At 43.9% G+C, this 11,779-nt stretch overlaps 2 protein-coding genes across 2 annotated transcripts in view; both read right to left on the bottom strand.

Moving 5' to 3' along the window:
• Positions 1-4: 4 nt before the first annotated feature.
• Positions 5-4,904, bottom strand: slc5a11 (solute carrier family 5 member 11). The gene is made up of 16 exons (XM_028412192.1): positions 4,769-4,904; positions 3,837-3,980; positions 3,668-3,739; positions 3,472-3,576; positions 3,330-3,389; positions 3,146-3,250; positions 2,965-3,070; positions 2,795-2,875; positions 2,514-2,719; positions 2,154-2,289; positions 1,965-2,072; positions 1,705-1,855; positions 1,174-1,342; positions 875-1,090; positions 403-550; positions 5-285 (listed from the first exon to the last, which is right to left on the bottom strand). The coding sequence occupies exons 2-16, from the start codon at positions 3,942-3,944 to the stop codon at positions 50-52; spliced, it is 2,007 nt and encodes a 668-aa protein (XP_028267993.1). The 5' UTR covers positions 3,945-3,980; positions 4,769-4,904; the 3' UTR covers positions 5-49.
• A 1,931-nt stretch (positions 4,905-6,835) lies between these two features.
• grid2ipa (glutamate receptor, ionotropic, delta 2 (Grid2) interacting protein, a) overlaps positions 6,836-11,779 on the bottom strand; it is a 17,780-nt gene continuing 12,836 nt past the window's right edge. Inside the window, exons 14-24 of the mRNA XM_028412185.1 lie at positions 10,267-11,535; positions 9,163-10,218; positions 8,996-9,083; positions 8,827-8,916; positions 8,544-8,740; positions 8,317-8,472; positions 8,147-8,233; positions 7,934-8,063; positions 7,707-7,825; positions 7,463-7,627; positions 6,836-6,964 (exon numbers count right to left, since the gene is read on the bottom strand). Coding sequence (XP_028267986.1) covers positions 6,884-6,964; positions 7,463-7,627; positions 7,707-7,825; positions 7,934-8,063; positions 8,147-8,233; positions 8,317-8,472; positions 8,544-8,740; positions 8,827-8,916; positions 8,996-9,083; positions 9,163-10,218; positions 10,267-11,535 — 3,438 coding nt within the window. The 3' untranslated portion in view covers positions 6,836-6,883. The remainder of the gene's footprint in view (positions 6,965-7,462; positions 7,628-7,706; positions 7,826-7,933; positions 8,064-8,146; positions 8,234-8,316; positions 8,473-8,543; positions 8,741-8,826; positions 8,917-8,995; positions 9,084-9,162; positions 10,219-10,266; positions 11,536-11,779) is intronic.

Here is an 11,779-nt window from a genome sequence, read left to right as displayed (position 1 = left end):
GCGTACCCATTTACACAATGTGTCCATTTAGAGGGCCACAACCTGCCTGTCAGGCCCAGTAACCGATGATAAAGGCAGTTGCTGCGAGGCAAATGATGAGGTTGACGTTCACAATGAGTCGCAGGCGAGGCTTTTCCTCCAGAGAACAAGTAGACTGTTCAGGTGCAGGAGGAGTCGCAGGTTTGTTATCGTCGCCCTTTTTCCGTCTCTCCATCCCACACAGCCAGTAGAGGGCAGACAACCACTTGGACTGACTGCGAACGCTGGACGCATCTGATGCAGAGCCTGAAGAGTTAATAGAGAGGCATTAAATGCTTTGAATAGTTGAACGGGTGTGTTCACAAGCACGCCTAACAACTTGCCAAATGGAAAGAAGACATAAAAAGCAGAAGAGGGACCCACCTTTCCTGTGATGACATGCTTTTCCATTGCTGTTCTGCTCTCTCCTCTCATCCGTCACCTCAAAGTTTTCAATGCTTCCCTCCACTGTAAACACCTGATCCTTGGTCTCCACTGGGTCGAGTCTCGTAAACCAAGTGAGACGACTGATCTGTTGAAAGCAGCAGGCATTAGTTACAGTGAAAAGAGGCAGAATTAGTTTTCTTTGCAGACCTAAAATGATTACAGGTGATAATCATTGTGCTGCAAACTAGCCTGAGCTTTTATTGACACCTAGTGGCACTGTAGTGTGATGTCATGAGGTTATTGCTCTTTTAAAAGGATAGTTCACCCCAAAGTCCTCCACATGTTTATATTTTTGAAGCTTTGGGAGAATCCTGCCTTTTTTCTCCACAAATTGAGCAATACTGGATGGAAGGCAGAAACTTGTAGGTCTGATGCTACAACATCAAAATCAACCCCACAGCAGCTTTACCTGCTCTGGTTTAGGCTTCTGTGTAGCCAGGCTGACTACAACCACCACAACCAGGGTGATGAAGGACAGCAACATGGAGAAGTAAAGGTAATGGACATTTTTCAGCACCGCAGGCCTGTCATCGTCTTCAAAGCAGAGAGGAGCGGGGTAGATGAAGTCCAAAATCATGCGAATACAGCCCACCACCAGGCCTATAATCAGGCCCCAGAATGCACCCTGAAGGCGAGAGAGAGAGAGAGAGAGTGTCAAATCATATATATATATATATATCAACATTTTACAGCAAACACCCCTTTTACCTTCTCATTAGTCCTCTTCCAGAAACAACCCGTGAGGAAGATGATAGAGACTGGAGGCTGTAGGTAGGTGCTGATGGACTGAATGTAGATGAAGAGCTGACCGCCCTGACTGGCCTGGACGACAGGAATCCACAGCACAGAGACCACAACCAGCACAAGAACAAACACCCTACAGCACACACACATACAAAACACAGACAAAACAACGCTCAGGTGTGTGTTTTTAACCTCATGTCGGATGACTATTAAATTTAGAGTGGCTTCGACACATTGCATGGAAGTTATTGAAAAAAATATTGATGACTTTTTCTTTAAAAATATATATAGATAATAGAACAAGCTCAAATTAAAAGAGGTTTAGCAGTTAGAACAATTTGGAGTCACTCAGTCACATGACACAGAAGCTATTTATAACATTAACTTATCTATTTGAAATGAATAAAATATTAGTTTCCATAAATATTCATATATCTTTCCTCTCATTGCAGGCTTAAACAAACATTATCATTATGTCCAGATATCTTCTCATACCTGCCCACTATCATGAGCTCCCATTCAGAGGCATGAGATCTGAAACTCTTCCATAGGTCCATGGTAAAGATGGTGCTGGAACTGTTGAAGATGGAGGTCAGAGAGGACATGAGAGCAGCAATCATTACAGCCATCATTAGACCACGCAGTCCTGGAAGGACAGACACAAGAAAGAGAAAGAACGATTGTGTCCCTGAGGGCAGGATAAGGAGGTGCAACAGTCATCATTTTCTTTTTAAATACAGACATAGGTTTCTTACCTCCAGGCAGCAGCTCCATGACTAGTTTGGCATAGGCAATATCTGAACAACCCACTGTATTGCCGCATATCTGTTTGCAGAGCTCAGGGTCTGCACATGCCACTTCATCTGGACATAATATCATACAGTGAATCATGTTTTTTTTATGTTTAAACTCACTGACTGAAAGTCATCAACTTCATCCCGTACCTGTGTAGAGGATCCTGCTGATCATACCAGGAAGCATAACGGCAAAGAAAGGCAGAAACTTGAGGTATGCAGCCAGCAGAGAGCCGCCTTTGGCGTGGGTCAGGGTCTTAGCAGCCAGGGAGCGCTGCACAATCACCTGCAGAGAAGCCAAGGGTGACATTCTTAGCAGGTTTCAGTTGAATCATTAAAACAACCGTATGCAGCTACATAAGCATCTGTTAATGTGAATGGAAACAGCTTCCTGTTATCACTCAGGGATCTGTTAGGTATCATGGGCTTTATGAGCCAGTAATGCCAAATAATATTAAACTCTTCTACTATACTCTATGTCAAGAAGAATATCCTGTTTTATTCCAGTACCTGATCCGAGCACCAGTACCACAAAGAGGGGATGGTCATGCCGATGATAACACCAGGCCAAGGCAGGTCAGAGTTCACCGGGTCTCTGAATATATGGAAGGCATCGTCTCGCGGGATGCCACAGGTGGAGTTAGGCACACGGATGGAGGGGATGGCATTAGTGTATCCTTCCATCAGAGCATTCCATCCTCCAACTTCTGCAAAACCTTAAAGATGGAGGAGACGGCCGTGTCAGATTAACTGGAGCATAATGTGAACACGAGGGGAGTGTCAAGACTTACTGAAGCCCATCAGGGTCAGAGCTCCAACCAGCATGATGGCAGTTTGAACTGCATCTGTGTAAATAACTGCAGCCAAACCACCTAGGACACAATATATAAACTGTTACACAATAACAATAAGCAGGATGCTTCCAGCCTAAGAGCAATAAGATCAGACAGAAAAGGTTCACCTGCTACAGTGTAGAGAGCGGTGATTGACAGGAGCATCACCACAGCCAGGTAGATGTTCCACTTTAAGGCGAGCTGGATGAACACTGCCCCTGCATACATGTCCACCTGCCCAGAAACACACATACCAGTTAGAAATGTGCATGTGACAGTATAGAGAATTTCCATATGTTTTCCTCATACCGATATCTTTGTAAAGATATAAATAAATAAGGACAAGACAGCTATCAACAACTGCGTTCTTCGCCCACCAAATCGTTTCTGCAAATATTCTGGCATGGTGGTCACCTGCAGAGGAAGGAGATCAAAGATGATCACAACAGATTCAATGGACAAAATGATGCAACTTATGTCTGTGTGAACTCACCCCAGAGGCAACATAAATGGGCAGGAAGAGCCATCCCAGCAGCAGCACCATCAGCATACCCTGTTGATTAACAAACAGCCGCCTAAAATCAATTCGTTCTGCTAAAATCAAACCTATAAAATGCAATATTTTATGTTCTTACGTTCCATTCATATGCAATTGCCCCAATTCCGGCTGCAGCTCCAGATCCTGCCAGACCGATGAAATGACCGCTGCCAATATTGCTGGCAAACAGTGAAGCGCCAACCTAAATATAGATTAAAGAGTCAGAATCAGTGGGTTATCTGTAATTTATGATTAGGCTTTTTTAACTTTAGTTCGTGTGGTGTTTCACTCACAGGCCACCAGGTCATGTTCTTCCCAGCCAAGAAGTATCCATCTACAGTGCTGCGCTTTGTCCTCCACATAGACTGATAAAAACATGTCAGCGTAGAGTTTATACCGGTGCTTTAATGCTTTAATAAATGCATTTTATTGTAATGTTAAATAAACAGTCTCTGTACTTACCCAGATGCCAACAGCCAGCACCAGGACAAAGTAGACTACCAGAACCACAATATCCACAGTGCCCAGGGTGCCGGTGCTGCCTGACACGGGCGGCTCAGATGTAGACATGTTCCCTTGGTGGCCAACTGTAGAGTCAAAGGTTATCTGGATACCAAGAAATTAACCAAGTTTGTCTCAGGCTGTGTTAGAAAATACAGTGGAGAATTATTTTAACGCCAAGAACGCCTAAAGGTTCACTTTTTTTTTGTTTTTTAATATTGTAATCTCTGTCCCATATGTTCAAATTAGGGTTGAAGTGTTTTTTTAATGATTTAAAATCTGTTTTTTTTCCAGGACCCAGTAGTGTCATCAAAGAGAGCTGGAGGATGCAGCTGGATTAGTCTTGCAAGAGGGCAACATTCAAGAAGCCTTGTTTCTGCATTAGCAGCTGCAGCCAAGGCCAACAGAGATCATCCAGAACCTGAGCTGCTTAGGGTGAATAACCACATTATTCTGTTGTGACGGATTATGGGTTGTTTTTGCTGCACACAGTGCATCCTGGTATATGTGGGTATTGAAAAAAATGACAGCTATGTGTGTAAGACAAGACCGTTTTGCCAAGGTAGTGATATTAAAGTGAGAAAATTAACAAAAGAGCAAGAAATGCAACAAAGGTTACCACTGCTGGTAAGACAGAATGTGTACTTCCTATTTAAAGAACCATGGCTGTGTGTAGTACACACCAAAGACAAAGCTAATGAAGCATGAAGAGGTATTTGCTGATTGTGCTGGATTAGAATGGCAGAACAGTGAAAAGTAGTGAATCCATGTTGAAGATCATTTTGCCAACATTCACCTAAACAAAATAAAGGTCATAGAAAAACAGTTGTACATGTGTAAACTTGTAGTGTCTCCCAGATATCTGTTGGAAGGAATTATTGGATAAAACTCACCTTTTAGAAAGTTGTTACACCGTTTTCTTCCCAGCTGACTTATCTGGCCCAAACAACAGGCCACCAATCACCTGAAGACAATCCCCGAAATCCTACGTTTGTGTTGAAGCTTCGTCCATGCTCAAAAGGATCAAACTCCACTGTTGCCTTTTGTAGTTAAAATGTAAAAGATTTATGACTCTTCACAGGGAGGTGTTTATAAAGCACACGCTTGCTGTCAGTAAAATAGTTCAATGATTGGTGAATGAGTTTTAAATTAATCCTAGTTGCATAGAAGACATGGGCAGTTGCATAATCATAATGTTAAAGGTAAGCAGAATGAATGTATGTGTGTGTGTATCTGTCTGTGTAAGCTTTGGCTTATCTAAGCAAACTAATGTCCATGAGTGATTTCATCACAGCAGGTCAGATAAAGACAGCTGTAACAACGTGTTACGATAACACAATATCACGATGAGGAAATGCAGATCTCTTATGTATCTCTCTCTATGATAAACTCTTAAAATCACAAACATTTAGTCACATTTGGATCTCATACTCTCTTTATATTTGTCAGAATCAGGTTACAATACAAAATACAGACTTAACAGTTGTAGGCTTTAAATGGACAGCAACGTTTTAGAGGTTTACATTCTGTAATTAAAGCAGGGAAGACGGCTTACACATAGAAAACACTTTTATATACGGATTGCACATATTATTCTTATAACAATCGGCCTTACAAATGAAAAAATATTACTTGAAGCTTCAGTTTGTACAAAGCACATCTAAGAAGCTGGTATGCTGTATTATCATTACTGTTATTATACGTAAAAGGCTGTATTTGCTACACTAAATGACTCTGCTGTCCTCTCAGTAGTTACACTCTAGTCACTTCATATGGCACATTTAATAAAATAAATACTTAAGTGCTTCATATATTATAATGTAATGTTTCTTCATATTCTGTACACTCCACTCAAACAATATACCCAATAGTGAGACACAGCTTCATATATTGCACACTGCCCGCAGTAAGATCCACATGAACCCACTTTGTGCAATCTGTTATTAGTGTCTTTAATGGCCAGAGCCAAGTTAAAAACTTTGTTTCTTTTTATATAAAAACCAGCAGTAACTCCCACTAACTGTGTCTCATATGTATACACAGGTTGGTAGTATGTTATATATGTAGGATTTGAGAAAAATCCACTGAGACCAAGGCATAGATGTCACAAAAACGAGTCAAAGTAAAGAGTTTCTGCTACATTCGGTGTGATGTGCGCCTTATAAAAGTACAGGAAACTAACTGAAAAACTGCTTTTTGTGAAATCATCGATAAATATCTACTCGGGATATAATCAATAAATCTATGTCTTAATCCTGTATAGTTGACATACTGCACTAAGCAGGTGCTCAATGACCTAAACTCGGGCTTAGATAAATATAACTTACAGAGTAACTATCTTTCAAACAATAGAGATATTCTGATGTTCAAACAAGGCTGTGTCCTAAATCACTGTAGTTTTCAATACAGGAGGATACATACAGCACAAGACTAATATAAAGCTAAATGATCCATCTGTTTTGCAAAATACATTCATCTGAATGATTCTCCTTCCCATTTCATGTAAGTATAAAGAACTGTACACAAAACTGCTTTTTTTGCTTAGTATTGTACATAGACTGGTGTGTATGTGTTTACATGTTAGTGTATATATGTTGTATCAGAGCCAATCTGCTGAGAGATTGTCCACTTCCCACCAAAATTGTCTGCAATTCAAAGAGACAGCACTCCTGAGATAGTCCTTAATGAGACGAGGGGTGAGCTCAGTGGCTTTAATAATTACTTGTGCCAGCTCTAGTGAGAAAAATCCAATTTTATTAGTATATAAAACATAAAATGCTTCCACACAGATGCTGGGCAATGATTGGTCAGTTAAGATTATAACTCAAAGAAAACCCTTTAGATCAAAAAACATGATGAAAAGCTCCAGAATTTACCTCATGTGGAAACTATTCGCCCTGGACTATCTCACAAGTGCCCCCTATCATAAAGGAAGTTTGCTCCTATAGAGATATGTTTGTGTCTGTGTGTGGACTACAGTACTGTTTGTGGTCACATCCATTTGTGTGTTACCAGGCCAGTGGGGAGGCCATGCGTGGACTCCTAGGGCTCTTGGGGTTTTCTGCAGCCTGCTGATCACCGAGAGCTCTCTGTGGCCAAGAAGGGAAAATGAGCAGATTATTTCCCAAGTGATGAAGTAAAATATATTCATGGTCTGTCTTTCTAATGGAAAAATATTCAGGGTGCAGGCTGTTAACACACTGCCAAATACTGATCCTGCTACTGTACGTTGTGCAGCTCTTTATTAACACTACAGCTCTACATTCTATGTTTTTGATGCAGTGCAGGCTGCGCTCATTACTACACACACACACAGCGCAGGCCTTTATAAAAACAAAACGCTGGCAGAGCAGCAAACAGCAAGTAATAAGGCAGTCATTAGACTTTAACAGAGTGCAGTTGTTTATCTGCAAGCACTTGGGTTATGCATTAAAATAACTACAAAGAAACACAGATGGGAAACAAGGTTTCTGGTAATCATTATGCGAGGGAAGGCAGAGAACAGAGAATCATATGCATAAAACTTTCACTGTAATAATGCAGAGTGTAAAACTCTACAGTAGTCATTAGATTGTTGAGTCTCTCACCTCAAAATGACCTATGAAGTCAGCAAAGATACCAAAGAAGGCTTCGGTGTTGGTGGATTTGCCGTCTTCTCCAAAGAAAGAGGCCGTTTTGCTAAATTCTTCCATTGCTCTCTGTTGGAGGGATTCCAGAGACTGGATTGCTGGGTGACTGTTTTCAAGAAAGTTCTGCACAAAAAAAATCAAAGTCAAGGAACAAAATACATCGAATCTGATACATTAAAATCCTCTGTGCTGTGAAGGATACACTCATGACGACAGCAAAGCGGTCCTCAGCAGTCGCGGGCATCTTCTGACAGGCAGAGCGAATGTCTTGGATGGTTGTGTGAAGGTCGTTCAGATCAGATGTGACAGTTCTCTGGTTCACTAAATATCCAGGTGTGTGAAGCAGGAAAACAGAAGGTAGAAGAAAATAACATGAGAAGAACAACGGGAAACCCTCAGTGTATTTTTAAACAATCTGCATCTGCTGACCTTTTGCTGCAAGAGGAACCATGGTGAGGTCTTTGGAAAAATCCAGCACATCAGGAAAGTGTTGACATAATGACTTGACCAGGATATGCAGAAACGTGGACTTCCCATCCACTGTTTTCGTTGTGCTCAGCTGTAGTTGGAGTGGAGTTATATTATAACATGGAGAGAGAGACTCAAACAGTTTACCTTAAATGTTATTGGTGAATGATGTACCTCTGTAAGGAAGTTGATCTTGAAGCCTGTAGTCTTGTTGGTTTTTGGTTGGCTGTTATTTAAATAGTTCCCCATGGCCAGCACAAACTAAAAACAAAAAGACAAGTTTTAACTAATCTGTTTATACCGTATTTATGACTGATGTCTTCACCTGTAATACATTAGGTCACCTCCAGTATCTTAGCCAGCTTCTTGCTGGTCTTCAGCTCCGCTGAGGCCTTGTAGATACAGTCATACGCTCCCCTTAGCTCCTCTGTCTTCTCCTGAAGAGAACACTTGAAGTGGAGGCTTTGCAGCCGGGTCTTGTAGTCCGGTACCGATAACATCTAGTAGACACACAAGCAAGCATCATACAACACATGTGCAAATCAACCAAAGCTAACACCTGTGACTGTACCTGCAACACAAACTGGTCTGGCTCGCTGAGTTTGCTGGGGTTCTCGGAGTACTCCTCGTACTTTTTGACTTCTTCTGCATCGGGAGCGTAGAGCAGGAGCTGCTTGATGTGAGACGGCTCCAGCCTATCAGTGCCCATGTTCATCAAGATCTGACGCAGCTCCCCAGGAGACAGTTTCAAGTGGGCGATCAGGATGGCTATAAATGAAGAGCAAATGCAAGGGGAAGCAAAATACCTCATACTTTAATCACCACTTAGTCTGATTATAAGAAACTATACTTACAGGCATTGTACGCCTTCTTATGAGAAAGAATTTCTATAACATCTTTCTTTTTGAAAGTCTCTGGCAGGAGGGATGGCTCTGGAGCAGGCACTGAAAATTAAATCAGAGTATTTGTTATATACAAACTTACAAATCAAGTACAATTATGCACACAGACACTTATACCCACAGGAGCTCTTCTGGGTCCCAAAATGCAACTCCAGGTCCAGATACTTCACCATGTCGTGTAGTTTCTCATAGTCAGAATTTGCTCCCAACTATAAAAGACATGAAAAAACATTAATCTGGCAATCAAAACTGAGAAATATATGTATATGTCTTCAGATTTACACTCACCTGACCCCATATAGTCCCCTCTGAGTTTTCAACTTGCTCCCAGCGCAGCCTCTTCACGCTCATGTGGTTGGAGTCCATCCTGGAAAAACGGGGTCTAGGCAAAGGTGGAGGGGAGCATGGCGGTGGGAGGGGAGGAGGTGGAGGGGGCTCCAGATGCTCTGTGGGGTCAGAAAGTGAGTGGGGGAGGGATTGGGGCTGACCCTGGCTGTGGGATTGTTTGTGATGGGACTGGGATTGTGGCTGGTGTGGGGACTGCAGCAGGTGATGTGAGGGCTGCGACTGTGGGCGTGCAGTTTGGGTGGAGGTCTGGACCTGGTGCTGTGACTGGTGGTGTTGGGGCAAAGGCTGGAAGGTGGAGAGGGTGGGCTGGTGTGGCTGAAGGGGCTGAAAGGTAGAGAGAAGTGGCTGGGGCCTATGAGGCTGCTGGGGTGGATGGATGACATGAATCTGGTGCTGGTAGTCCTGAGGGAGGGGCTGTGGGGTCATGTGGTGGATGTGATGTATCTGAGGTGTACTGGAATGATGGTGGGTTTGCTGAATAGAGTGGGGTCTCTGAGGAGAGGGTTTGTTGGCCTGGGGGTGTTGGGTTTGGTGGATCTGCTGCTCTTGGTGTCTCCCCTGCAGTGATGCTTCAGTTTGATGATGACCTTTAACACTTCTCCGGCTCTGACTGGAGTGGCTGTCTCTGCTTAGCTGAACTGGGAGGGAGGCGGGCTCTTGCTGGGATTGGTGCAAAAGCTCTGTGGAAGAGTGATGGGGTTTGGGCTGATGTAACTGATGGGCTTGGTGGAGGAGTTCTGTAGAGGAGTGGTGGGTCTGTGGTTTGTGCATTTGATTGAGCAGCTCAGTTGATGAATGGTGGGGCTGTCCCCGGTGCATCTGATGAGCTGTGTGGAGAAGTTCACTGGAGGTGTGGTGAGGCTGCACCTGGTGCAGAAGCTCTGTTGAGGAATGATGTGCTTTGGATTTGTGCACTTGGTGGAGCATTTCTGATGACGAGTAGTGGGGATAGGCTTGCTGCATCTGCTGGAGCATCTCAGCAGAGGAGTGGTGAGCCTGAGATTGTTGCAACTGGTGGAGCATTTCAGTGGAGGAATGATGGGCTGGGGCTTGGTGCCTCTGGTGGAGCATCTCCGCTGACGAATGGTGCGGCTGGGTTCTTATGCCCTGATGGCTCTGGTAGATTCCCTCAGCATACTGCCCTTGCTGACTGGGGTGAATGTTCTGGGGCGACGGGTGGTGTGGAGGAGGAGCTGAGCGAGACAGACGTCGGTGGTGGTGACTCTGGTGGGCTTGTTGCTGCTGTGCTTGGTGCATCATGTAAATGTGGTGATGGGCGGAGTCAGAAGAGGGAAGCGGGGGCAAGGACTGGTGCAGTTGTTGGGCAGGCAGCGGTGAATGGGATTTCTGCTGTGTCGGCTGGGCGGGCATCGAGTGGTGGGTCTGGTAGATCTGCTGCATCTGCTGCTCCTCATAGGCCTTACGCTCCTCGTAGGCTTTATGCTCCTCATAGACCTTACGCTCCTCGTAGGCTTTTTGCTCCTCATAGGCCTTACGCTCCTCGTAGGCTTTTTGCTCCTGGTAGGCTTGAAGCTCCTCAAATGCTTTTTGTTCCTTGTAGGCTTGACGCTGCTCATATGCTTGCCGTTGTTCATATGCTTGTCTTTCCTGGTAGGCTTGCTGCTCTTGGTACATTTGTTGCTCTTCAAAGGCCTTTTGCTCCTCATATGCTTTTTGCTCTTCATAAGCCTGTCTCTCTTTGAAAATCTTCTCCTGGTAGGCCTGTTGTTCTTTTAGCAGTTGCTGTTCTTCATAGGCTTTTTGCTCTTCATATGCCTGCCTCTCTTTATATGCTTGCTGCTCCTCATAGGCCTGTCTCTCCTGGTAGGCTTGCTGTTCTTGGTAGGCCTTTAATTCTTGAATAGTGGCATGTACTTGAAGGTCCTCTCTTGACGGGAGAACTTTGTGTAAGGAGTGCCGTTTAGGTGGTGGATTGCTGCGTGGAGGAGGCGGTGGAGGAGGGCCGGATTTCCGGCGGATGGGCACATATGCTCTTGGAGAATGTTCAGGAGTGTAGCCAAGATGCTGCTGTTGCTGCTGAGATTGAGTCTGTGCAGGTGCTGGAGGAGGTGGAGGCGCGTCGTTGAACTGAACAGGCGGGGGTGGCGGAGGGCTCATGGGGGGTGGAGGAATGTGATCTGAGGAAGAGGAGTAAGTAAGGGAGGAGGCATTTTCTTCACCACTGCTGCTCTGAACATCACTTGGGCTGCTGAGCTCTGGAGCCACAAATCCACCATTTTCTTCTTCGTCCACTCCTAGATCATCTTCATTATCCTCATCTTCCTCATCTGGAAAGCCCATCTGCACAACATCCTGGCATTAACATCAATTAAACTTCATTAGATGTTTAATGTCCAATAGGAAACTTTGAAATTATTTTGGTACACTTGTCAAGCTAGATGAGACAGAAATATGCACAGAAACACTTTTTAAATGGGACCACAGTGTATGTGTGTCAAAGAGGTCTGCCCTATTTTACATTTGAGCACAAGACTTACATTAGTGTACAAGAGGGAATCAGTGCACCACAGAGAAATAACCCACCATTTCCAGAAAC

This window comes from Parambassis ranga, chromosome 8, assembly GCF_900634625.1.
Source record: "Parambassis ranga chromosome 8, fParRan2.1, whole genome shotgun sequence".
NCBI classification, from domain to species: domain Eukaryota; kingdom Metazoa; phylum Chordata; class Actinopteri; family Ambassidae; genus Parambassis; species Parambassis ranga.
The sequence above is the reverse complement of the archived record's forward strand: the minus strand, read 5'-3'. Positions and strand labels throughout refer to the sequence as shown.

Coding starts and splice junctions, on each gene's coding strand:
- slc5a11 (XM_028412192.1), bottom strand. CDS start 3,944: ATGTCTACATCTGAGCCGCCCGTGTCAGGCAGCACCGGCACCCTGGGC. Junction 3,071..3,145: donor ATATCTTTACAAAGATATCG/GTATGAGGAAAA, acceptor GTTTCTGGGCAG/GTGGACATGTATGCAGGGGC. Junction 2,720..2,794: donor TCTGACCCTGATGGGCTTCA/GTAAGTCTTGAC, acceptor TCCATCTTTAAG/GTTTTGCAGAAGTTGGAGGA.